We start from the raw sequence: 27954 nt of genomic DNA on the forward strand, positions 1-27954 counted from the left end.
AAAAAACCAAACTTCTGTATAGCACAGGGAACTATATTCAGTATCTTGTAATAACCTTTAATGAAAAAGAATATGAAAACGAGTATGTGTGTGTGTGTACATATACTGGGACATTGTGCTGTACACCAGAAACTGACACATTATAACTGACTATACTTCAATAAAAAATATTAAAACAATACTGATAAAACAAGAGCATCACTTGATCAATTCCTTAGTCCCCAGATGTAAACATACAGATACCTATATCCCTATAAGAAATCACCCTTTAAAATGTAAGTACATATATTTACATGGAACATAGAGAAATAGTTTTGTTTTTTATTACTTGTATATAAATGGGATAACGTAAACCTTGGTCTGCTTGATTTTTTGCCCTTACCAGTATGTATAAGAGATCATTCTGTGCCAGCAAATTTAGATATTCCTCATTTTTATTACCACATACTGTTCCAAACTGTTCAAACTGTATATGGAACAGTTCACTTATCCATTCCCTTACTGATGGGCATTTAAGGTGTTTCTGTATTTTGCTGTATGAACAAAGCCATCATGAAAAATCTTTGTGAAAATGTTGATGGATTTTGCAAATTCTGATTACAAAAGCAAGGTATCTTTTTTATAATAAACACAGAAAACACATGAGAATACAAAGAAGAAAATTATATTTTGATGTATTTCCTACTAGTACTTTTTGAAAATGTGTGTGTGTGTGTATTTATAAATGCATAAAGTTGACACTGTACTCCACACTATATTTTAACACAATGCTTTATAAATAAATATTCATATCATTAAATATTATTCACAAATGTTCATTTTAATACCTGTAGAATATTTACATGTTTTTTTTTTAAACCATAATTTACTTAACCCATTTAAAGTGTTCATAATGTTTCTGGTATTCAAGATGCTTCAGCAAACATCAATATATATATATTATATATATGATTTTTATCTTCATTATTGTTAATTTCTTTGATGATTTCTAAGAGTAGAATTATTGGGCTAAATGCTCTTCTCACACACACACAGTAGCAGAAAATGGTACTGAACTGACCATTCAGTACCAATCTGTTGGTCTGATTAAGAAATAGTGTTTTAATTAATATAATTAAATTAATATAATCATATTATTGAATTAATTATATTAATTCTATAAGATATATATTTTATATATAACTAATATAATTCTATGAAATACCTGCTTAATCTTGGATAGAAAGCTTTTACCTTCTTAATGTGTAGGGGTAGCTATGACAATTTTACTGAAAAAAATGGACAGAAACTTTTCTACAGATGTTAAAACAGTATCAGTTATCAAGTCTTCATCAATTTATGTAGAAAACAAAACTCTTATAACTATGGAATTAACTAGTGGTTATATTTGTGGATGTGATTGTGTTAGTGAAAACTAAAATTTCTATTAAAAAAATTTTTTTTTGATCTAGGGAAAATTTGGATGAGTAAGTAGGCATACTAACCGTGATGAATTTAGAACAAGAACTGAATTCCTAAGGACCATATTTTCCCCCCTGTACTATCAGGGACATCACTAAATGTCTTCCCCCAAATCGAATCACCTACGACCCTTATACAACTAAGACACTGCTGTCTCTACCCTGCATGTACATTTGAGTGGCTGGTTCATGTCAGTGGTGGACCTGGTGAGCCCTACTGACAGCGCTGGGGCCGAGAGCATGTGAGATCCAAAGAGGAAGGCTGTAACTATGAAACAAAGCCAGCTGGCCTGTGGAGACACTGATACCACAGCCTTGGCCTGAATATTATGGGATGCTGCACATTCAATTAACTGGCCACCATCCATAACTTATAAATGGACTGGTGGGAAACCTGTAAACAATATGAAGACATGTCTTAAATGTCACTGGGTCATAGCCATTCAACAAATACATATCAAGCATCTATCATACTGGCTAGGGTTACAGTGGTCAAACAGACACTCACAGAGACAGCTTCCTGAGAAAAGATACGTCTAACAACTCCCCCCAAAGAGGGACAGAGGAATATTTACCAGGTGTTTTGGTAACATCTCTCAACAGCTCAAAGAGTAAATCCAAGGTTGGCGGTTGGTGCTGACGTGGGCAGTTGGACACAGCTGCTGTGAGCTGCTCCAGCAGGATGATCCAGACTTCTATCAGCCCTGGAAACCAAAACCAGACCCCTATGAAATCCGATGAAACACAGCACAGAATCATCGCCACGGCAAACTCAACACTGTATGTAAAAGACTTCTGTAAACCACCAAGCGCTTAGAGATGTGAGGCAACCCCTGGTAAGGTAGCCCTGAGTGCCTCTAAGCATGGACAAATTGTGATTTACATGTTCCAACAAAGTGAAAGGAAAAAAAATCATTCAAATTTCCTCCTTATTCACCTTCAGGAAGAAGGTGATGTGGTATGTGAATTCTACAATATGAAATAATTACTAGATTTCTCAGGAGTTGATGTAATAATATCCTTTTAGTAATAATAAAGTAATAATCTTTTCATTCCATCACCTTAATCTATCCTTTAAAATTTTATTATATATTATATTATTTACTTATAAATATATATAGTAAAAATTGCCATTTTAACAATTTTTAGTATGCAGTTCAGTGGTATTAATTACATGGCACAATGTCGTGTAACCAACATAACTATCAACTTCCAAAACTTTTTCTTTACCTCAGACAGAAACTCTGCTCCCACTAAAGCAACAGCTCTGCATTTGCCCCTCACTCCAGCCCCTGGTAACCTCTACTTGATTTTCTGTCTCTACGAATTTGCCTATTCTAGATATTTCGCCTACGCAGAATCATAAAATATTTATCTTTTTGTGTCTGGCTTATTTCACTTAGCATAATGTTTTCGAGGTAGATTGCTGCTGCAGCTTGTATTAGAACTTCATTACTTTTTATGGACGAATTATATTCCATTGTATGTACATATCACATTTGTCTATGTACAAAAATACTAGAATATACAAAATAGCCCCCTCTACATTTTAATTTTAATACTTCTAATTTTCCTGCAAAAGAAAACTGTATCAGAAGATGGCAGTTTTAAAATATCACTACTAAAAGAAACTAATTCCCCAGTTTTGAGCATCTCCATTAATAGGAGGCAAAACCAGTCACAGACAATAAATATAATAAAACTAGGTGACAAGAAATTCTCACAAACCTCAAAATATAAGCAGTTGTGGCGAAGCTAATATATAGGAAACAGAGGACAGAAAAACATGTTACACACCACTAAAGGCGGTGCAACCAATAAAATCCAAATAGAAAACTCTACAGGACAAGGAACCTCACTTCTTCCACAAATAAATTGCAAAGGCGTAAACGAGAGCTGGAGAGGAAAACCCACAGATTGACAAGCACTTAAGTAAGAGATGGAACAGCCAAATGTGTGTGTAGATAATATGAATCCTGAAAATTGACTGATGTGTATAAGAAAATTGGAAAATTCAATACCACATATTTGATGTTACTGAAGAATTACTGTTCATTTTTAAGCACAATAATAACATTATGGTTATGTTTGTTGTCTTTAAAGGACACATACCAAACATTTATAGATGAGATGCTGTAATATCTGGGACTTGCTTTAAAACAGTGCGGAAAGGAGAAGCAGGTGCGGGGAGAGGGAGACAGGGAGAGAGCGTGCGCGCGCATGTGTGTGTAGATATACATAATACGAGATTGGCTATGTATTAATAATGGTTGAAGCTGGGTGATGGATACATGACTATTCCTTATACCACTCTGCCTAGTTTTTATGTATGTTTGACATTTCCATAGGAAAATGGAGAGGCAATTATTTGCTTTTGGAAACCAGAGGAATCATATTTAAGAGTGTATCAATGGTGAGAATTAATTTTAAATATTCAAAGCTTTTACTTTTAGTCTTTTCTCTGATCTAGGTATATTTCATATATAACTAAAACTTTAAGCCCTTAATGAATTTATAGTGTGGGAAACCTTAGATAGGTGCTTGGCTGAACTTCATCCATAAGACGGTGGGCTGCCTAGGGAAAAAAACGGATTAATGGTTTGCACAAATGGGAAGGGAATGATCGCGGTTACATATACAAACCATCTACAACTGTTTTAAAGACTGTATTATAGATAAGCAACATTAACTTCTTATAATTGTCTGGGTTGGAGGTTTAAGATGCTGAGTAAAAATTATTCTTATCTAATCATTAAAATGAAACCTCTATAAGGCAACCTCTAGCTAATTTCCAAAATTTTAATTGTTCTACACGTTAGATATTCATTCTTTCCTATAGTTTTTCGTCACAACTAGTCTGAATTAGTAAGGTTGTACTGTTTATAAGCCCTATGGAAACCTGGACGTTTTCTACCTACTGCCGTAAACGAATTTGTATCAGAAAAATAAACCAGAAGAGTAATTAAAAAACAAACTAAAAAGCAAATGAAAAAAACCTTCCCTCAAAGTTCTTCTGCCCAGATGTCATATCCCTTTAAGGATATCATTCCCATTTCTAGATCTAGAAATAGGACAGAGTTATCTGAACTGAGAGACAGCAAACGTGAGCATGAGTTAACCCATCTGAAAATTATCCAAAGCTACTAGATTGAACTCGAATTCACAGGAAATTACATGGGAATGCATTTGAAACACATGCTTTAAATGTGTTCTTTTAATGAGCCTTCAGCTTCACCAGTTACAGATACATTCTCTCTTCTGTAAAGGCTTAATTTCCCCAGCCTCTAACCAAAAACCTGCAGGAAGTGATTATATAATGACTATGTTTCCTAGAAGGTATTAAAGAAAATTACCAGCCAATTTAAGTACCAATGCACCAATGCAACCACAATGCAATTTGCTAAATTCAAGAGAATTCCGAGTTAGAAACTATACTGGGTGGACTCTGCAAATCTACACTGGTTTTAGATGGAGGCATCTATCAAAAGGACAGCTTTGGAGGCATCAATTGTAAAATGCTTTTGGAGAGTCCATGGAAACTTCAGGGTAGACTGGTTCTGTTAGAATTATAAATCATAAAAATACAAATGGGCTCATGATTTCTTAAGTTACTTAATTCATGGCTAAGGCTTCTCTTAAGTTACTTCTCTTAAGTTACTTAATTCATGGCTAAGGCTTCTGGGAATACGAACACAGGAAATAACCTGGTTTAGTCCAACCAACTGACTTACCAGTGTCATCATCAAAATCAGACAGGACTGACTCCATTCCATCCTCACTACTCGCCGACTGCTCCTGAAGTCTTCGAGGCAAGCTAGCAAGTCGCCCACTAAGGAATATTGGCTTCAAGGGCATTTTGTAGATTTTGGCCAATAACTAAATAAAAAAATACCAAATTGCAATTATATACTGGAAAAATCTGCACTCTGAGTATAAATAACAACAAAACTATATCCTAGTAAGAGAAGGGGGAGAGAAAACCAGAAAGGCTCCCACTGTGTGAAAGTTTTAAACTTGGTTGTGACTTGGCTTCATAAGGCCGCTCACAAGAGGCATTTATCCCATGAAGCAGATGACACAGAGTTCAATGGCAACAAAAAGGTAGAGGAAGAGGACCCTATAGAGACTTTCCAGCATCTCAACTGCATGGCAGTCTGATAGACTTTCATAAACCTGCCAAGGGAACCATGAAACATGTCAAGAATTTCTGCCTGGGAGAGAGAGTTCTGTGGGGATCACTGAGAAGAGAGTCTGTAGGCAAAGGAGATGCCAGCCTCTGATTTCCCTTCCCCTGACTTAACATCAGTGAAACGGGGCAACTGGGGAAATGGAAGAATCCGTGGACAAGGCTGAGAGATGAAGGCATGAGAAGCAGTGCTAACAGGTTGTCCTGGGCCCTATCCTGTCCTCACTGCTACAGCCCCATCCTCCAGGATCTGTTACTGGGACAAACTCCCAAGGACCCATGTATCCCTACAAATTAGAGTGGTTCCAGCTGTGCCTGTATGGTTTTAGAGATTAGGGAAACAGCTGCGGGGGAGACGCAAAATTTCTGTCCTGTGCATCTTACAGACATACTCCTTTCTCAGATAAAATTTCTGACGTCAATGTTACAGAGAAAATTAGACAGGCGGTCCTAGAAAGAGTGACCTGGGGTATGTGGGGAATGTTGGCAAGGAGCTGGTGGACACCCAAGCCCCGGTCTCTCTGAGGAGGCGATGTTTCAGATGAGACCTGGAAGATACGAAGTGTCATACAGAGATCCCAGGAGAGGAGATTCCAGGCAGAGGGAGCAGCAAAGGTCCTGAGCGGTCACAACCAGGGTGTGTTTGAGGGGCAGAAAGTGAGCGTGGGTGAGCCCAGTGAGTGGGAGGGAAGGGTCTGAGGGTGGGAGGGGAGGGGGTCACGTCACGTGGGGCCCTGCAGAAGCAGCTGGAGGAAGAAGTCAGGGCCGTGTGTCCTTTCTGAAGCCGTGGGGCTTAAGGCTATCACCGAGGGAGAGGTCACAGACAGACAGGGGGAGGCCTGGGGACACAACCTTAGGAAACAGGAGAAGAGCTTCCGGGAGGGTGTCACGGAAGCTTAGAGGACAAAAGGCTTCAAGGAGGGAGTGCCGTCTTGCTCCACTGGCGTGTGACACGGATGAGGACACAGAACTACTGGGCTTAGCACAAGGAAGGTCACTGTTCACACTGATAGCGACGTTTTATTGGATTTCTGGACTAGATCTTGACTGAATACGTTCCTTTTTCTTTTTTTATGTCTCTCTTCACTGTGTGCAGCCCACTGTCCATACTCTGGCACCATCAGGAAGATTCCCCATGGCCTCCCAGCCTGACACAGGTGTCGAGATTAAGGTATTTTGGATACCGGAGTATAAATGAGAAGTGTCAGGGGTCTCAAAATCCAGTTGTGTTCTGGTATGTTTTTATTTCTCACTTTCTCTCCTTTGTAGAGGGGTGGGGACAAAAATTTATACTCTAAATCGAAGCCCCAGTCTCCTCAGAGATAGCAGAAAGTACTTCTCTTGGGCTCAGTGTCAAAAGACATTCAGGCCTGATTTGCAAACATCTTCTGAGGCAGGTTTCGGGGCCTGGGTACCTGAGAACAGCGCCGGAGGTAATCCAGGGCGGGGAGGCACAGGTCTGGGGACGTGGCTCCTGGTCCTGGGACACAGTCTCCGATTTCTTTACAGTCCACCTCCCCTGGGGGGCGGCAGGGGGGACAGAGACAAACACAGTTACCCTTGCTCATCCCCTCACAACAGAAGACCTACTTATTTATGCAGCATTAGTTCACCAAATGTCTACTGCAAAAGAAATATTACTCCAACTTGTAAAACCCTGAGAAAACTCCTTTCAGAATTCCCCCTACACATGCACATGTTAAACACAGTTGGCATCATCCTGTACTTACTTTGTTGGAATTATTCTGTTTCAAAACTCTCCTTTTCACTAAACAACAAATCCATTTTCCATGTCCTACCACAGTACTTTCAGTGGCTGGACAGTGTTTTTGGTACCTGGGCACAGTGTAATTCATCGTCATTCACTTGATTCATTGATGGTGTGACTCCTGAATCTTTGATGATTGGGGATGAGCCTAGAGACCAGCCACGTGCTGGGCTGGAATGAAGCAAGGCCCCTCTCTGTTTGGAAAAGGACCTGGTTTATCACCAGTCCTCAGCATTAAACAGCGATGATAAATGAAGACTCTGGGAAGATTCTAAATTATCTGGGGCCTAGGGATGGAGCCTACTTAATTGAACTGAAATGACTTCTAATTTTTGTGTCTATATCTAGAGCTCTAAAAGACCTGTAGAGGGCGTCCAGATATTCTGTAGGTAAATAGTAGTTGAGAACTATCATTTTTCTTCTCATGTAATAAATCTACTTCTATACTTTTAATAAAATCACTCCACAGTACTGTAATTGTTTCTAATTGTCTACAGTCGTAGCAATGAGCACCCTCCCCTGTGGGCAAACAGACATAATTACTGGGCATTAGCTAAAATTTAGAAGATAAAGAGGCATGTTTCTCCTTTAAAAAGAAGAGAGAAGATAAGCATTTCCTGTGTTTTAGGCCAGAGATTGGCAAACTTTTTTTATACAGACCGAGACAGTAAATTTTTTAGGCTTTGCAGGTCACACTGTCTTTGTTGCAGTTTCTTAACTCTCTCATTGTAGCACAAAAACAGCCTTAGACAAATGACCGTGGCTGTATTCCAGTAAAACTTTGCTTATAAAAACTAACAGTGGGTAGGAATTGGCCTGTGGGCCATAGTTTGCCAACAGCTAGTTTAGATGAACGCAATTCACGATATAAAAACACAGAGCTGTTCAAATTCATGTTGAAATAACCAAGTGGGAATTAAAAATAAATTCATTTCCCATCACAGTGAGTGTTCCAAAGTGTTTGAGGCCGCTGTGTTATACATCCAAGTCTGTGCTAATGGTGCCCCCTGGAGCCGGGGCAGGACACAGCCCACATGGCTACACTGGGGGCTCAGACGTTCCCACTGACCCCTCCCCACAGACAAGTAACTCCACCTTGTAATTCACAGAAAAAAGTAGAATCTACCTGTTTTAAATACCCTCAGGTGCACACTGATAATTCTGCACCTCTATTTTCAGGCCCTAGCTCCCTCCCCAAGAAAAAAAATCTCAAATTTCTAACATTTCTAACATGTTCCTAGGCATCTCCACCTAAATATGTCCCAGAAGCTCAACATGTCCAAATGTCCAAAGACAGAATTCATTACTTTTTCCTCTCCTCCACTCCTTTTGGGTATCCTAATTCAGGGTAACAACAGTCCTGGCAAGAAACATGGGGAGTGGGGAATCACCCTCTCAGTTCCTCCTCTCTCAGCCCTATCCATCCCATCTCTACAGTCTCCTGAATGCCACCCTCTCTGCTCTCTCCCAAACAACTGCAGCTCAGGTCTCTGCCTGAAGCCTCTTGTCCTCACCCACAGGGACGCGTGCCTGTCAGAGTTTCGTTTCTAAGATCCCAGGCGATGCACCTCACTTCAGCGTAGAAGTCTTCCCCGCATGTTCTAGTCCCTGTTGTGGCATGCAGGGCCCTTCACAGCCTGGCCCCTTCCTTTCTTTCCAACTCATCACCCAGTGTCTCTCCTATTTGGGTACTTACAACAAACCCTACTTTTAGAAAAGTCAACCAATGGCTCACTCCACAAAGTTCAAATGTCACTTCCTCTTTGAAGCCTGCACGGGCCCTTCTACCAAGAACCCTGTCTCAGCTGCGTGTTCACTTCAGTTTAAATGGCTTCTTTTTTTTTTTTTTTTTTTTACTAACGTCTATAAAAGTACTCATCTTACTGAATTGTGATTATTGATTTATATGTCTGTCAGCCTCCCACAGGCGGGAAGCACGTTTTATTCATCTCTGTATCCCCAGAGTACGGACAGGCCACTCACCCACGTAGCAGGCACTCGACTGTTCACTGAACAATAGAATACCAATAATAATGGTTCTTAAATGAAATACAAGACTGTGAAATAATAGAAAATACACATTTTGGTCTCTGCTCCTGGTTCCTGGCACAGAGCTACTAAAATCCTTGTAGTTTACTAAGTGATAAGAATACTAGCGGCATCTTTTGTTCTAATACTTGGTCTTCAAAGCCAGTTCCTGATGCAGAGCTCCTAAATCTCTCACAGCTTCCTGGGTGATAGTCTTTTGTTCTAATGAGGCAATGCTTGGTGAACCGGATTGGGGCTGGTTGCCCAGAAAGATCACACCAGGATGAGAATCTTGAGACATTCAGCACCATCCCTTTATCCTTTAGCAAAAAGAGAGGGACGGGAAATTGTGTTAATGATTGATCATGCCTACATGATGAAGCCTCCATAAAAAAATCCCCAAAGTATGGGCTCTGGAGTGCTTCTGGGTTGATGACCACATCTACATGCTGGGAGGGTGTATCCCAACTCAGTGGGGTCAGAGGATCCTGCACCTGCGACCCTCCGGACCTCACTGTATATATCTCTTCCTCTGGCTGTTCGTCTGTATCCTCTATCACAGCCATTATTATGTAATAAACTGGTACACGTAAGCATTCCCCTGAGCTCTGTGAGCTATTCTAACAAAAGATCGAATCCAAGGGGTGGGGAGTCTTGGGAACCTGTGATTTGTAGCCAAGCTACGACAGACGTGGTGGGTAACTTGGGGACCTGCTACTTGCAGTTGGTGTTTGAAATGGGGGGTAGTCATGTAGGATGGCGCCCTTAACCTGTGGGGTCTTTGCTAACTCTGGTTAGTGATGGAGCTGAACTGAATAGTAGGACACCCAGCTGGTATCACAGAGAACAGCTTGGTGTGGGAGCAAACCCCACACATCTCATATCAGAAGTGCTGTGAGTGTGCTAGTAGCTGAGAGAGTAAAGGAGAAACACAGGAGGAAGAGGTTTTTCTAGAGAAGGACTGGATTTTTTACTATCTAAGGCAGAGATTCAGGCTTTAAGGTATTCTTATGATTAAGATACTAAGTTGTTTGGCTTCTATTTAATGTAGAGCAGAGTTTAAAAAGAATAAAATCTTCATTCTGTCTCTCAAAAGAAGTCTTCCTCTGAAGCCCAGTCTGCAAAGTCAATAAATGAGGGGCTTCTGTGGGTACCCTTCAGCTCAGCCCTCTGTCCCCAGGACATACAGAATAAAAGAACAGGTACGCATAATAACAGAAAATAATGAGGATGGTCTACAGATCAGACCTGTGGCCTCCAGCCTCTATCTTGAAACTTGCATTCCATTCCTGCTCCACGCTTCCAAAATAAGGAGAACATGAGCGAAGTCACTTAACTTCTCGTGTTCTATTCTCTTTTTCAAAGAAATTGTCAATCATTTGGCAAGAATATAAAAGAATATTATGAATTTTATATATATATATATAGTTTGTTTGTTTGTTTTAAAGGTTCTCAAGGTTCCAGATCTAAGAGCACTCCAGGATGAAACTCTCAAAATTTGAGCTCCTTTTTATCTTTTGGTTTAACTAACTGCCACTTCCTTCCATTTCACCCCAAACCAGTGCTATGAAAACATCTGCTCTGGCAGGTCACGTTGTGCAGCAAGACTCTGCTGTGTTAAAGTTTTCCCAAATTAAGCATCAAATCAGCTAGGTGGTTCCTGAAATACACAAGGCCTCAGAGAAGGGTGCCTTCTACACTTCCAAAATACATTCTATAATCAAAAAGGTCTGGGGGAAGGCATTCTTAATTTTTGCTCAAGAGCTGGGAACTCAAACTCAGGCTGCTAATTATGTGACATTAAGGACAGTCATTTCCTGCATGAGGACAATGGGTGAATGTAATATTGAATATTTTAAGATTCATAAAGAAGTCGAGTAAAATAATACATAGATTGAAACATGCTTCATTAGGAAATTATTCCATGAACACAATGAAAAATATCAACACTAGACAAAACCCAAGCTGCGTTTACAGTGAGCTTTGTGACTCTGAGTACACAGCACAGCACCATCTGCTTCTATCCCTGGATGCCATCCAGGAAAGGATCTCTCGCTGGCAGGAGGTATGAAAAGAGGACTCCACTTACCCAGTCCTTTGACAAACTTCATAAGGCACATGATGTAACTAGTGGCTGCGTTAGCAAAGACCTGGATGTTGTCAGTATTGAGGAAAGCTTCAAATACATCAAACACCGGAGCTTGGCCTTTTCCTGAGAGAGAAAGATGACAGAGTTTAAAGGATGTCAAGTCTCTACCTTTCTGGCTGCCTATATTCCCAGCACCTTCCACGGAGCCTTAGAAAAAGCCACTAGACAAAAGCCCAGGCCCTTTGACTGGAAAACTGGCTTGACTCCCATGTTGTCTTTCTCAGTGCCTGCAGGGGGCGCCGTAGGAAGGCTACGAAGAGATCTCGGTAGAGGGATGAGGGCAAAGCCGGCTGAAGGCAGGGCTGAGGCAATGTGTAGGCTTTACAGGGAAACTGAATACGTGGCTTGGAATTCTCCCGCACACAGAATTATAGAGAAGGGAAGGTTTAGAGAAAGCCTTCATGGCATATCTAATTTATTCATACCTGTGCTGAAAAGATCACAGAAGGCTGGAGACTCCTCTCCCTAGAAAGGCCTGCTTGCAAGGTTGGCCCTTGGCTGGAGTCTAGAAACCTGGCTCTCAGAATATTCCCAGGCAACAGTTAACTGAATGGTTCACTGGGCCCAGACTGTTGGTACCAATAACATGGTTTAAACTGAGTACCTGCTTTTTTTTTTTTCAGGGAGTGTAGATTTTGGTACATGCTGGGCAGAGGGCTGCTCAAGTGACCAGCCCTCAGCTGGGTCTCTCATGGGCTTCCCCAGACAGAAAGACCTACACACTGCCCTAGAGTCAAGCACAAGAGTGTGCACTGTGGGAACCCCTCATGGGAGGGCGAGGGCTCAGAGAAGCCTGCACAGGGGTTCTGTGTGCTCTTCCCCTATGCTCTGGCTTGCCCTTCCTACGTCGCCCTAACAAATCTTGGCTGTGAGCCATGTAATAAATCTGAGCTGGGTGACGCATCTCAGCGTAACTACGGGCCGAGTCCCATGAGTCCTGGTGGGTCTCTGAATGTGGGGGTTGTCTTGGGGTCCCTGAAACAACACCCCAGGTCCCTGGGCCTGCTCTGTGGCTGCTCATCTACTTCCGGCCAGACTCATTCTCCCTAATTCCATGAGGGAGGAAGGTTCCCTGATTCTTTGATACTTTTGTACTTCTTACTGGCAAGCAGATAACTTTTCATTTTGGCTTTATGAATGAACAAATGAACTCCACACTGATAACATATAAGTGAGACAGCGAAGTCTCTTGGCCTTTTTGGTCCAATCTGTCATTGAGAGTGGGGCCTGAACCCTCAGGGTTCTTGGCCTGCTGGCAGGACTCAGAACTTGTGTCCCTGCCACGCCAGCTCATTTACTGCTCACAGAGCACAGCTGAATGTCAGCCTCCCCTAGTGTTCAACTTCTTCTGAACGCATGAAGCCTGGCATGAAGATCTAATGCTCCAGAGCAGGAGTCTTCCACACATGCTTCCCACTATCCCAACTCCTGTTCGACACAGGACCCGAAGTCCCAGCTGGAGCAATTCAGCAAGAAACAGAAAGAAAATGCATCTAAATTGGAAAGACAGAGGTAACATCTCTTCCTCTTTTGGATGATGACATGATCTGATATATAGAAAATCTTTACTCCACCAAAACCTGAGAACTATAATAATTAGTGTAGAATTAAAATACAAATTCAGTAAGGGTTCAGGACACAAAAATCAACAGAGTCTCACCCATGGAGTAATCACCAACCAGGTACTCCTTCACCTCAGACTTGTTTCCGCTGTGCACTGTTTCCAGAGCACTGAACAGGGGCCTCCATCCTGACTGGATTTGGGTGGAACAGACTTCAACCAGCTCACCGATGGATGTGACCACCTGGAAGAGGCAGAGGAGGTGGCAATGAACAGCCTTTCCTTAAAAGAAGCAGGAGAATTTCTGGGGAGAGTGATGTATTTCTCTGCTCCCTACTTCTGGGTTAATTTTAGTGAAAGGGAAAAGTGGAACCTAGAACAACTCACCCAGAAATCTCCTAAATAAGCAGCCACATTGCATTAATCTCCATTTTACTGATGACTAACATTGCTAAGCAACTTTTCACATGCCATTTGTAAATATTTTGCTGTTTCTGAAATTAGGTTTTGTCTTCTCCACGTTGTCTTTTTATTATGGAGTTACTGGGGTTCTTTATGCATTCTAGATTTAAGCTCTTCATGAGACATGATTTGCAAGTATTTTTTTTTTCACAGCTTTGGCTTCTCTTTTTTATTTTTCAATGATGTCTTTTGAAGAACAAAATTGACATTATCCCACTGGTCTCTAAGGCTTTATTTTGCTCAGACTTAATTGTCTCTGATCTTCAGAATGAATACTTTACATTAATGTATTTTCAGGTTCACTGATTCTTTCTTCTACAGTGTCAAATCTTGCTAGTAACCTGTACAGTGGATTTTTCACTTCCGTTATTGTCCTTTTCACTAGAATTTGCATTCTTTCAGTTTCCATTTATCTACTTAGATTTCCCATGTTTTGAGTCATTGCTATATTTTCCTTTAATTCTTTGAGCATATTTATAATAGCTGCTTTAAAGTCTCTGTCCCCTAATCCAACACCCCAAGCCAGAGCTGGGACCCAGTGAGCAGAACCCTCTTCCCACCATGTGCACTGGATTTCTTTGGCAAAACGCTTCGTGATTTCTATTAAGCCAGTGATCTTAATAGAGATCACCAGCTCTTCTAGATACTATGTCTGCTCAACCTTCCTCACCTCAAATCTGCATTTTGGGTCCAAATAACCATGGTTTTAACCTAACCCAACATCTGGTCTCACTCTAAGTCAGTTTCTATTTATTGCTTTTCTCCCCAAGTACCCATCACTCTTTCTTGTTTCTTTGCATGTCTCACTTTTTTTTTTTGGCTGAACATTCGATATTCTAGATATACTGTAGCAATGCTGGATTCTGATTTATTTTTGAGGTTTTTTTTTTTTTTAACTAATTCACTTGGACTTATATTGTAGAATTTTTGTTCTTCCCATGGTACCAATCATACCAATGTCTTGCTCAATTTTTTAATTTTTATTTTTCAGCCTGACTTCCTAGTGCTGTCCTAGTGCATAGGTTAGTGGTTAGCTGATAAAATGAATAGATTTTGCTCAAACACCTTGAGACTTTAAGACTTCCACTCTCATGGCAGTGGGGTGGTGTGTAGCTCAATGGTACAGTGTGTGATTAGCATGCACAAGGTCCTGGGTTCAGTCCCCAGTACTTCCATTTAAAAATAAACAAATAAATAAAAATAAACCTTATTACCCACCCCCCCCCCAAAAATAAACAAAAGAGACTTTCTTGTGCAGGTTGGGGAGAATTTTCAAAGTTCAGCCAGTTCTTAAGTCTCTCTGGTCTTTTACTTTCTGATGGGATCTGTATGGTCTATCCTGTATATGCCCATGTCTCAGTGATAGCCAGAGATGTATGAGGAATTTACCTAGCCCTTCTATGAATCTCTGGTTTCCAGAGTCTCATGTTAATTTCTTACTGGTTCACCACTGCAACCTTAGGCTGGCAAAGTTACCATACTGTCTTGCTCATTTCCAAAGAATTCATCCCTTTTAGTTAATAGGCTAATGGTCTCTTTTCCTCTTCTCCAAATCAAATCTGTCTCTTACAGCAGAAAAGCTGATTTTCCCTGTCAGCCTCACAGAAGTCAAATTCCTACTCTTGCTAACAGTTTGTAAGAGTGATGACTTCGGTCTTCAGAAAGGTCACAGATTCCCACTGTTCTTAACCAAAGTTCCAGCAAGAACTATTTTTAAGCATAAATGCTACTCAATTCATTGTCTGCCCTTGGTCAATTTCAAGAGCCCTGAAATAGTTGCTTTTGACAATTTTTTCTTTTTGTATACTTGATTTTTGTGGAGAGGATTCACTAACTTCTTCATGCCTCCAGAGCCAAAATCCCTCCTGTCCTAAATCTTTCTGAATATAGTTCAGAACTTAGTAAGCATAGTTATTTTAAAGTCAGCCTCTGATTAACTCTGATATTTGGATCCCTGGTGGGGACCTGGGGAGGGGGTGTGTGTGTGTCTATTTTTATTGTTTGCCTTTCTTTCTGTATTCATGACATGTTATCTCCTAATGAGCCAATTATTTCTGATTGAATGCAGACCTTCAGCTTCACCTGACAGCAAATTCCCTCGCGGCAAATCCAGTCTCAGAGCTCTGCTTACTTCTTTGGCTTCCCATTGTTACTTAGTTTGGGGCATGTTGATATTCCTTACTTTCTTGCCAGGGTATGTATGTATGTATGTATGTATGTATGTATGTATGTATGTATGTATGTATTTTTAATGGAGGTACTGGGGATTGAATCCAGGAACTCGTGCATGCTAAGCATGCGTTCTACTACTGAGCTATTACCTTCCCACCTTGTCAATGCATTTAAAATTTTTAACCCTTATTTAACATTTTTAGTAGATTTCAGAGACTGAGGATCTGTCTGTGTTCCTAGCCCACCGTCATGCTAGATATGAAGTCTCCAGTTAGTCTGTTGACCATCTGTCTCTCAGTAGAGGGTATGACAGTGGTTAAGAATATAGGCTTAGGTGTGAGAGTATAGATTAGTACAGCCAGACTGCCTGCTTCAAATCCCAGTTCCACCAATCACTGATCACGGACCCTTAGCTAAACTACTTAACCTCTTTTTGTCACCGACCCCACATAGGATCATTGGAACACTCATAGGACAGTACCAGCACTCAGAAAGAGGCAGCAGGCTGTGGAGAGGATGGTGGACGCTGCTACCATGACACACTGACCTGGTCCTGGACGTCCTCGTCACACAACTCCAGCTGCATAATACGCTCAAAAGGTCGGAAGAGAGCTTCATTAAAGTGAAAATGAGGGGGCTCATTCCAGTCAGTGAGAACCTCTGTCAGTATATCATGGATGAAGGAGACCGCCTTCTGAGACACGTGCCTTTCCTTATGGCAGGCAGCCTGCAAAGTTCATGAGAGTTAAACACTGGCAAGACTTCAGGCAACAAAAAATCTGGTTTCTGAAGGTTTTCCTTGCCCACCTTATTGGAGGGAGGTGGAAGCAGCAATTCTGTTAAAGTAAAAGACTTTAGGGGCTAAGTGTCAATGAACAGCACACTAAATTGCATTTTTAATAATTTCACCAACTGATCAGATACAGCTCCAATTTCCCTTTGAAGTTTCTGGAAAAGTAAGCATTTCTAATAACTTCTTCTTTTTTCCCCCTGTAACATGACAGTTTTCCTAGGTAGTGTTGAACATGCTGACTATAAAGACATTGGAATCTGGTCTGGAAACTGCCCATGGTCTCTGTGTCAGCCATGCCCCAAACAGATGAAGACCAGATGAGTCAGTTGTCCCTCAGTAATGTGGGCTGATTGTGCCAACGAAGCTTTAATTGGCTCACATCTTTGTATCTTGTCCTTTAGTAGTCCTCTCCCACACTGACCCTGAGCTTGGGTGTGTGACTTGCTTTGGACAATGGAAGGATAGCAAGTATTGTATAAGTAGAACACTGAAAAATAATTCTGATTTGGGGTTTGCCCTCTTGCTTTCTTTGGGGATCCTAAGAACGTCATGTGAGTGAGCCAGGGCTCATCTGCTAGAAAGGGAGAGACCATAGAGAGAGGCCCACTGGTCCAGTCTTCCCAGTCAAGGCCACCATGAACCAGCCAGCCCCAATCTTGCAGCAGCCAACTGTAGCTGAACACGTAAGGCCAGCTGAGATTCGCCAAGCCTGGCTCAGACCGAGAGAGCTACACAGCTAAGCTCAAATTTTTGACCCAGAGAATCATGAGCTAAATAAATAGTCATTGTTTTAAGTCAGTAGGTTTTTTGGGGTGGTTTATTACAGTATAATAGATAACTGATATACTGTTTCTCCATAACGAAGTTATTTTTTACCCTCTTCCCTTACTAGAATGTTCTCAGGTTAGTGAATTTACTTCCAAAAAATAACTTATTTTATGACATATCTTGACCAGGTAAATGCTAACGGGCTATTAAGAATAGTTATCACTAACCAATGGGTCAATGAGGAAATCAAAGTTGAAATTAAAAAATACCTTGAGACAAATGAAAATGAAAACACAACCACACAAAATTTATGGGACGCAGCAAAGGCAGTGCTAAGAGGGAAGTTTGTAGCGATGCAGGCCTTCCTCAAAAAAGAAGAACAATCTCAAATAAACAATCTAACCCACCAGGTAAAAGAACTAGAAAAAGAAGAGCAAAAACACCTAAAAGTCAGCAGAAGGAAGGAAATAATAAAGATCAGGGAGGAAATAAATAAAATAGAGATTTTAAAAAAACAACAGAAAAACTCAATCAAACCAAAAGCTGGTTTTTTGAAAGAGTAAATAAAATTGACAAACCTCTGGCCAAACTCACAAAGAAGAAAAAAGAGAGAGCACAAATAAGCAAAATAAGAAAGGAAAATGGAGAAGTTACAGCAAACAACATAGAAATACAGAATATCATACAAGAGTATTATGAAAAACTATATGAAACCAAAATGGATAACCTAGAGGAGATGGACAAGTTTCTGGAAACATACAGTCCACTGAATCAAGAAGAAACCCATCACTTGAACAAACAGATCACTAGAAATGAAATCGAATAAGCAATAAAAAACCTCCATACAAATAACAGTCCAGGACTGGACAGCTACACTGGGGAATTCTACCAAATATACAAAGAAGAACTCATACCAGTCCTTCTCAAACTCTTCCAGAAGATTGAAAAAAAAGGGAATACTCCCAAACTCATTCTATGAGGCCACCATCACTCTGATACCAAAACCAGGCAAAGATACCACCAAAAAAGAGAATTACAGACCAATATCACTGATGAACATAGATACAAAAATCCTTACCAAAATACTAGCAAATAGAATCCAACAGCACATAAAAAAGATTATACATCATGACCAAGTGGGGTTCATCCCAGGGACACAAGGGTGGTTCAACATATGCAAATCAATCAATGTAATATATCACATCAAAAAGAGAAAGGACAAAAACCACATGATCATCTCAATAGATGCTGAAAAGCATTTGATAAAATTCAAGACCCATTTATGATAAAAACTCACCAAAGTGGGTATAGAGGGAACATATCTCAACATAATAAAAGCTCTATATGACAAACCTACAGCCAGCATACTACTCAACGGTGAAAAACTCAAAAGCTTCCCACTAAAATCTGGGACAAGACAAGGCTGCCCACTATCACCACTCCTATTCAACATAGTCTTGGAAGTCCTAGCCACAGCAATCAGGCAAGAGAGAGAAATAAAAGGGATTCAAATTGGAAAAGAAGAGGTAAAAGTGTCATTATATGCCAATGACACGATACTATATATAGAAAACCCTAAAAGGTCCACACAAAAACTATTAGAGCTGATCGAAGAATTCAGCAAGGTAGCAGGTTATAAGATTAACGTTCAAAAATCAGTTGCATTTCTTTACACTAACGATGAATCAACAGAAAAAGAAAGTAAAGAAACAATCCCCTTTAAAATAGCACCCAAAGTAATAAAATACGTAGGAGTAAATCTAACCAAAGAGGTGAAGGACTTATACACGGAAAACTATAAACCACTGATGAAGGAAATTAAAGAAGACTTAAAAAAATGGAAAGATATCCCATGCTCCTGGATTGGAAGAATCAATATTGTTAAAATGGTCACACTGCCCAAGGCAATCTACAGATTTAATGCAATCCCTATCAAATTACCCAGGACATATTTCACAGAACTAGAATAAATCATAATAAATTTATACAGAACCACAAAAGACCTAGAATTGCCAAAGCATTACTGAAGAAAAAGAAAGAGGCTGGAGGAATAACTCTCCCAGACTTCAGACAATATTATGGAGCTACAGTAATCAAGACAGCATGGTATTGGTACAAAAACAGACATATGGACCACTGGAACAGAAGAGAGAGCCCAGAAATGAACCCACAAACTTTTGGTCAACTAATCTTCGACAAAGGAGGCAAGAATATACATTGGAATAAAGACAGTCTCTTCAGCAAATGGTGTTGGGAAAACTGGACAGCAGCATGTAAAACAATGAAGCTAGAACACTCCTTTACACCATATACAAAAATAAACTCAAAATGGATCAAAGACTTAAACATAAGACAAGATACAATAAACCTCCTAGAGGAAAACATAGGCAAAACATTATCTGACATACATCTCAAAAATTTTCTCCTAGAAGAAATAAAAGCAAGAATAAACAAATGGGACCTAATGAAACTTACAAGCTTCTGCACAGCAAAGGAAACTAGAAGTAAAACGAGAAGAAAACCTACGGAATGGGAGAAAATTTTTGCAAATGAAACCGACAAAGGCTTGATCTCCAGAATATATAAGCAGCTCATACGACTCAGTAAGAAAAAAATAAATCCAATCCAAAATAGGCAGAAGACCTGAACAAGCAATTCTCCAAGGAAGACATACAAATGATCAATAGGCACATGAAAAAATGCTCAATATCACTAATTATCAGAGAAATGCAAATCAAAACTACAATGAGGTATCACCTCACACCAGTCAGAGTGGTCATCATTCAAAAGTCCACAAATGACAAAAGCTGAAAAGGCTGTGGAGAACAGGGAACCCTCCTACACTGCTGGTGGGAATGTAGTTTGGTGCAGCCACTGTGGGAAACAGTATGGAGATTCCTCAAAAGACTAGAAATAGACTTACCATATGACCCAGGAATCCCACTCCTGGGCATATATCCAGAAGGAACCCTACTTCAAAAAGACACCTGCACCCCAATGTTCATAGCGGCACTATTTACAATAGCCAAGACATGGAAACAGCCTAAATGTCCATCAACAGATGACTGGATAAAGAGGTGGTATATTTATACAATGGAATACTATTCAGCCACAAAAATGACAACATAACGCCTTTTGCAGCAACATGGATGTCCCTGGAGAATGTCATTCTAAGTGAAGTAATCCAGAAAGAGAAAGAAAAATACCATATGAGATCGCTCATATGTGGAATCTAAAAAAACAAAATGAAACAAAACAGAAACAGACTCATAGACATAGAATACAAACTTGTGGTTGCCAGGGGAACAGGGGGTGAGAAGGGACAGACTGGGATTTCAAAATGTAAAAGATAAATAAGATTGTACTGTGTAGCACAGGGAAATATATACAGGATCTTGTGGTGGCTCACAGCAGAAGAGAATGTGACAGTGAATGTATGTATGTTCATGTATAACTAAAAAATTGTGCTCTACACTGGAATTTGACACAACATTGTAAAATGACTATAACTCAATAAAAAATGTTAAAAAAAAAAAAAGAATAGTTATCATTGCAAGACAGGACAATTTTCCCGTCATCTTAGAAGTAGCCAGTCATCATGAGATGCTTAGATGGAAAGTTGCCATATAATTTATCATATGAACTGCTTTCCTTTTGGAGAGTTAAACGGGTCCTAGCTAATTTTGCAGAGAAAACGGAGAAAACTAGGATGTGTGGTTCCCTTACTTAGAAGGGACTGCCCAGATTATATTTAGTTTTTAGAAAAGAAATACTGGCAGGAACAAAAGACATTTTATAGTCATGTATCAAAATGAAGCTCGAGACCACAAAGAATAAGAAACAGGCTGTGTGAGGTACAGAGCTGAGTCATATAATTGTAAAGAAAAGAGACTCAGAGTGAGGCCAGGGTAGTGTTGCCCTTTGGGGTGATTCTTAAGATGCCAGGGGACATAACCAGAGAACAAGGATGCTTGTGACCAAGTGATGGGAACCTTCTCATGGCTGTGGCCATGATGCCCTTTCTCCCCGTCCTGCCTGGAGACCCCCAAGCGTCCCACTTTCCAGGCGCTCACCTCCACCAGGTGCGGCGCCACGAGACTCCAGCAGCGCATCACGTGCAGCAGGGGCCGGGATTTGCTCCGCACGATCCTCAGCATGGCGTCCCCGAGGCGGAAGAGGTGGAGGGCACTCTTCCGGTCTTGGGTGGATTTCACTTCTCCTACAGGAAGGAAAGACCATAGAAGCCATCAATCCCAAACTCAGAGACAGTCTGACCTGCTCAAGCACGGCGAGAGGATGAAAGTCAAAGAACCGTACTGGAACCAGCAGGATTATTTGGTGTGAATCTGCCAAGACAGGAAAGGAACCTGGATTTGAGAAGGACCAGGTGGTTCGCTCAACAAGCGCAGGGTCCGCCTCCCCTGTTCACTGTAGCATCCCTAGTGCCTGCCCGGACAGGTGTGAGCAACACCTGAAGATAAGGACGAATGACGTAGTGGTTAAGTAGGGGGACTGGGGAGTCAGGCGGCCCGGGCTCAGATCCGGGCTCCACCGTTTAGTATTTGGTTTACAATGGACCAGACATTTACCTCTCCAGTCCAGTTTTTCACTGTAAAAGTGGGAATACAGTACCTACTTCCTACATTTGCTTCAAGGATGAAATGTGAAAATCTTCATAAAATATGGAGCACAGGGCCCAGCACAGGCTCCCTGCCCCACGCTCTTAGCTACACCCTTACTGTCGTTGTTGGCATCCTTCACAGTCATCAGCCACTTAGCCAGTCCTTAATGGCACCTCCGAAGACTTTGCCAAGCAGGTCAGGCCCCTGTGCTACCCAGTAACAGGCTCCCTAACCTGCTCTGTCTCGCTTCGGCACATTCCTCGCCTACTTGGATCTCTTGCTACTTCTTTGCCACCCTCGCCTCTGTCTTCTCCCTTCTTGCTCACGTGCTCCTGAAGCTGAGCCTTATCAGGCTCTTCCCACCAGAAGGCGCCTTTCTAATTAGTCTCGCCGTATTAGGTCACTTCCAAATGACAGTAACAAAAATCACTGGCATTTACTGAATGTTTACTCTGCATTAGACATTGTGTTGGTTCCTTGTGTCTTTAATCACTAATTTTGGAAGTAAATCTTAAGAAGTAAATGTAACCATTGCCATTTACAGATTAGAAAATGGAAGGCCAGGGAGGCGAACTGACTGGCCTAAAACGACACAGCTGGTAAGTGCTGAAGGCAGCTCTTTAACTCATATCTGGCTGATTCCAAAGCCAACGCTTCCTTCTCCTAGGTCTGCTGCCTCCTCCTGACCCTGCTTGTTGCTTTTTGTAAGTTCAGGGTCTGGCTTCTCTATGCAGAAGACTTTGAAGGTGGCCCTGGGGCTGAGAGATGCTCTGGAAGTCGACTGGGTCTGGGAGGTGGCATTATACAGTTATAGGTTTTAAAGTCTATTAAAGATGCACAGAAAAGGACTATGGTTCTCAAATGAGAGTCTGCAGTAAAAATCAAATGGCCAAATGTACTTGAATGAGGAATTTCAGATTCCATGATGAAAGGGACCTCAGAGGTTGTGCATTTCAACCTGCCCCCACAGGGCGACCCCGGCAGACAGCTCTGTGACTGTCTGAATTCACGGGACAAGGTCCTCACTGTGAGGGCACAACAGCCCTGGCTGCTGATGGACAGCTGCTGCTGTGAGCGACCTACCACCCGTTTGGAACCCTTGGGTGATTCAGGACAACTCTGCTCCCTCTTCCATGCACTGGCTTTGAAAACCGCCTTCATCTGGGCTCATTCGTGAAGACGGTGATACTGACCCATCGTTAAAGGGATACGCCCTGAGAGCAGTTCTTCTGAGAGTGACATGAGACTTCTGTGGAGACTTTCATTTTGCTCTCCCAGGCCTTTCTGGAACTGAAGCTGCTTCTGCAAGCAGCTGGACGAAGGCGGGTGTGTGGTGTGTAATACGGGGAAGGGCTCCCGCCTCATGTGACACTATCTGCACCCCGAGGAGCCACATCGTTTCTGTATCACAAGCACCGAACTGAGCAGAACCACCCAGCCCAGCTCCAGGGTAACACCTGCAATGGTGGTGGCAGCAACGTTTCCATTCACAGAGAGTTAACACTCCTCCCACCCCTCACCCCCAACGGGTGATGCCTCAACACTAGAGGACAAATCTGCACTTGGACTTAGGTGACCAGGGTGACCATGTGCAAAGAGAATGGGGGTTCAAGTCTTCAGGCAGGTTGCTGGTATCAGAGATCTGGGCTGTTTCCTGCTAACCTCGCGGCACAGTGTCTGCAGGGAAAGAATTACCCGGCATTGCCAGGGAGTAATCCACCGTCTCTGTAACGGAGTGGAAGAGCTGGGACTGTGATGCCCGCTTCAGCTGGTAAAGGAAACCACCTAAAGCCATGAGGTTCAACTTATCTGTTGCATCTTCGAAGAGCCTGGACAAAACAAAAAGATTTGTTACTTGGAAATGATTCAGCCAAGTCTTTATGACAGAGTGATTATGGTAACTTTGTTAGATGTGATTAATGAAAACACTGGGTAAACACTATAAAGAAATGTATGGTATTATTATATCTACTATTACTGAGTACAAGTCTGCTCTAACTATGAGATTTTAATCTGAAGGGCACAGACCACATTAAAAAAAAATCTTTATAGCTCCGAGCTGGGCACTCATTAAAACATTTGGCAAGAAGATGAAAGATGGCAGAGCATTGTTTCCAGAAACTGAAGAACTGGGAATGGAATCCTTACAATTAGCTTCAATTATAGAAGCTAAGTTAAAGAAAAACCCCGTAAATGAATCAGGGCTTTTGTTGGGCTACAACTGCTGAGAATAACACTGGGCTTGGCTCTCGGGAGGAAACAGAAACACTGTAAACTCGACCTGCAAACCCCCCAGGGGCAGGGACTGGTCTCATCTCCTCTGACTCATATACCCCGAGCCTTGGGTGTGAAGCTCGTGTATCTACTGGAATAATGAATGTTCCCTAACATAACGGAAATTGCAGATTCTTTTCATTTTCCACCCTGCTGGGCACAGACATTTCTGAAAGGAGTTAGGAAGAAGGAGGTCAGCACAGGTAGCAGGGCTTGGAGGAGGACCAGAGGCTCACTGGAAATTGGAATGCTGGAATCAAATACCAGTTTACATGGCACATGAGGAAGGAATCAAGCCAACCTCCCTCTGCTTCCTCTGCTCTTGGGTCTTCCCAAAGCCTGCCCTCCAAATCCATGGTAACATCAGGAGGCAAGCAGCCCAGAGGGTGCCATGTGCTGGGTAAGGGAGAGAGCCTCGAGTAGAAATTGAATAACCAGTCCCTTTGGAAGGGGTCACATGGGGCACACAAGTTTTCAGATGGGAATCAATGGATTAATCATTCACAAATTATTGCAACAAATATATTTTTCTTGTGGTTTTGTAATTCCAACTTTAACACCATCTGGATCCTGGGTGCCACAAATCACTTCTTCCTCTTTCGTGGTAGGAAAATGGTGGTGAATAATATAACCCACCTGACACCTGTATACCACCTCCCAGATTCCAAAACACTTTCACAGCCCCCTTGTTGGATAAACAGGAGAAAGGAACTATTGTACTGAGTCAGTAGATGAAAAAACTGAGTCTCAGTGCAACTATCTGCACAGACACGACCCTGTAGTTTGTTGGTGTCAAGGCCAGGAAAGAACTCAGATCTTCTGAGCCCAGCCAGTGAGTGTTCCGACCACATGTCCACCCCCTTGCTGTCTGTCTTCCCTTATGAACTTCACTGTGCCTGTACTGGGTAATCTGGGACAGTGTGGAGAGTGAAGTGTGGTCTGCATGTGAAGGTGACCAAAAGCACTTTCCACATCAAAAAGTGCCACCAAACAGCTGGAGTTACTAAACAGTCTCCATCTCCACCTTAACGGGGTTGTTGGGCATCAAATAGGAGTTTGTACCCACTACTATATATAAAGGATAAATAACAAGGACCTACTCTATAGCACAGGTAACTATATTCAGTATCTTGTAATAACCTATAATGGAAAAGAATCTGAAAAAGGATATACATCTGAAACATTGTAAACCAACTATACTTCAATTTAAAAAGAGAAAAAAAGAGAATATGTCACACCCCCGAGTGTAGGATTTTAAAATATTATCACAAAAATAGTCACTGTTTACTATTTGTCAAGCTCTGACCTAACTGCTTCAAGCATACTAACTAATTTAACCTTATAGCTACCCTGGGAGAGTTACTTCATGACCCTATTTGAGATCAGGGCCCAGGGAGGGGAAGAGGCTGGAAGTCACAGAACAGGTGCAGAGCCTCCACCCAGGGGAGCCTGCCCTGCAGCCTCCAGCCTTGGCCACCAGGCAACCGTTCATGCTAAGTGTGCAGGGTGATGGGAGACAGTGATGTGCTTGAAAAAGAATACAGGGGACTTTCATGACTTGCTAACAAATCAAGGTGTCCTGAGAGTGATTTTGAGAGCAGAAGAGATGGGTGTGGTGTGGCCAGCAGGCAATGGGGGCTAGCCCTCCCGGGCGTGGGGAGAACGGGTGCGCACCTGTCGGCCTGGGTGGAGAGGGTGAGCACAACTTTGGCAGCGCTGCTCCCAGTCATGAGGCTGCCCCCGCGGAAGTCGGAGGCCCGGCCTCGGCTGCCTTCCCGGACGAGCTCCTGGATGGAGAGGGGCTGGATGACGGGGGCTGCGCACAGGGAGCTCTCCTGCTCCAGGCTCTGGTCCTGGGGCGAGCCCTCACACTCCAGGTCCCCGAGGAGTCCACCTCTGGGTGCCTTCTGGGGCTGGCTGATGGTCAGTGGGGGCTGAGAGGTGCCATCGCTGAAGTGGGTGTGCTCCAACGTGCCCACGTACTCGCATACCCTAGAGAGAGTCACACACAGGCAGCCGTTGACAGACGCAGCTCGGCCGGGCCAGCTCTGTCAATCTCACAGTGAGATGCACAGGAACTCGGCCAGCCTTACAGTGCCCTGAAGTGTTTCCCCTTCCTCCAGTGATGGCTACCTCTCTCCCCACCTCCTACTCCCTCTCTCCTCATTATATGAATATTTTTTTTTTTGAGTTGGACCAGGCAGTCTGGAGGTGGGGTGAGGATTCCTCAGAGAAAGGAACAAAGCTCTGTTCATCCACGTCCATCCTGTCCAGCTCTGGCTTATCTGGACTTGGCCTGTTGGAGTGAGTTTTCCCAAGAGGTCCGGCTTCCTGCTTTCTAGTTGCTTTAGTTAGGAGTCGGGAACATCTCCCTACTCTGGGATCCCAGAAAGAGTGTGCGTATGGTGGACTGGCCCTCTGGCCACAATGGGCCCTCACTCAGGGGTTCCGCCCAGCATGTTCCACTGGGTGCTGACAGCTCCATGTTACCACTACTGGGCTGGAGGGCGGGGCAGTCACTTAACCACGGCAAACTCAGAGAAGAGTCACAACATATGGTACAACTGCCAGCTTCTAAATTGTTTGTTCCCAATAGGACGTGGGACTAAGATGGTTCATAAGAGGCCCCTCATCCCTGATTGAGTCCGGTTACCAGTAAAGACCGTCCTGGATAATCCACTCTGATGTTACATAATCAGGAAATTTTTTGATTCCATATAAATTGCTCAGGTGCAATTTAAGTCTTTTTCTTTTCGCCCTGTTGCTTGTGAGAACGATGGAAAACAGCAGGTCACCAGTCTCCATATTAAACCCATTGTGCTCCAGGCCGATTCATCCTGTCCCTTTCACACGTTCCTCTCAAGATGAGTGTTCAGCCCTAGAATGATCTGCGTGCTTCTCTCTTTGAAAGTCGACCCACCCTCATGGCTGTACTTGCTTTGAGGACATTACACAGAACCAAGATCTGGCCAGTGCCCTGGGCAAGACCTGGAGGCTGGAGCCCTGCCATGGGCCGTCCTCCCGCTCCTGATTGCCCCACCACTGCTCGGCTTGAACTGAGCTCTGTGTGAGAATGGGATGTGTGCTGAGAGGGGTCAGAAAGCGGCAGCTGCCCTGTGCCTGCTCTGGGTGGACGGTGCTCCTCCTTTCCTCTGGGGTCTGCCTGACCACTGATGCCTGGGGAGGCAGGATTTTCTCCTTGGTCACGGGGGGGACCACGGAGCTCTCACTTCGTTTTTATTTTATAGCTGCTGTGAGCTGTGCAATGGATTGGGAGGTTCTTTTCACTTTGATACTACAAAGCTAAGAGCCAAATTTCTGGTCGTCTTTGGCACAGGTACTGTTTCATTTTTTCCCTTCATCCAGCTAAATTAAAAATAGGCACCTTGTACTTTATTATGTGTCTGTGTCAGCTCTCAAAAATCCTTTCTTAAATAAAAAGGACATTCAGAAACATACAGTAATGTTATGTTGCTCACAGACGATCAGCTTTTAGATCTGCACAATATTCAGCTAACTTAAGTGGCTTTCACCATCCACTATTTAAGAATCAGCTTTTCAGGATGGCGAGGGTATAGCTCAGAGGTAGAGAGTGTGCTTCGCATGCACGAGGTCCTGGATTCAATCCCTAGTACAGTGCCTCCATTAAAAAATAAATAAATAAGCCTAATTACCACCCCCTCCCTCCCAAAACCCCCAAATAATACAAAG

At 42.4% G+C, this 27954-nt stretch overlaps 1 protein-coding gene across 3 annotated transcripts in view; it reads right to left on the reverse strand.

Moving 5' to 3' along the window:
- ARFGEF3 (ARFGEF family member 3) overlaps nucleotides 1–27954 on the reverse strand; it is a 154141-nt gene that overhangs the window by 21331 nt on the left and 104856 nt on the right. For 2 of the 3 annotated variants that reach the window (XM_074368274.1, XM_074368271.1), the window contains 9 exons: nucleotides 25918–26235; nucleotides 23632–23798; nucleotides 21421–21566; nucleotides 16334–16513; nucleotides 13252–13396; nucleotides 11532–11654; nucleotides 7062–7165; nucleotides 5192–5336; nucleotides 2036–2164 (listed from right to left, as the gene is read on the reverse strand). In XM_074368274.1, the coding sequence (XP_074224375.1) occupies nucleotides 2036–2164; nucleotides 5192–5336; nucleotides 7062–7165; nucleotides 11532–11654; nucleotides 13252–13396; nucleotides 16334–16513; nucleotides 21421–21566; nucleotides 23632–23798; nucleotides 25918–26235 (1457 nt within the window). The remainder of the gene's footprint in view (nucleotides 1–2035; nucleotides 2165–5191; nucleotides 5337–7061; nucleotides 7166–11531; nucleotides 11655–13251; nucleotides 13397–16333; nucleotides 16514–21420; nucleotides 21567–23631; nucleotides 23799–25917; nucleotides 26236–27954) is intronic. The other variant, XM_074368272.1, reaches the window with a different exon arrangement.

Source organism: Camelus bactrianus, chromosome 8 (assembly GCF_048773025.1).
Source record: "Camelus bactrianus isolate YW-2024 breed Bactrian camel chromosome 8, ASM4877302v1, whole genome shotgun sequence".
Lineage (NCBI taxonomy): Eukaryota > Metazoa > Chordata > Mammalia > Artiodactyla > Camelidae > Camelus > Camelus bactrianus.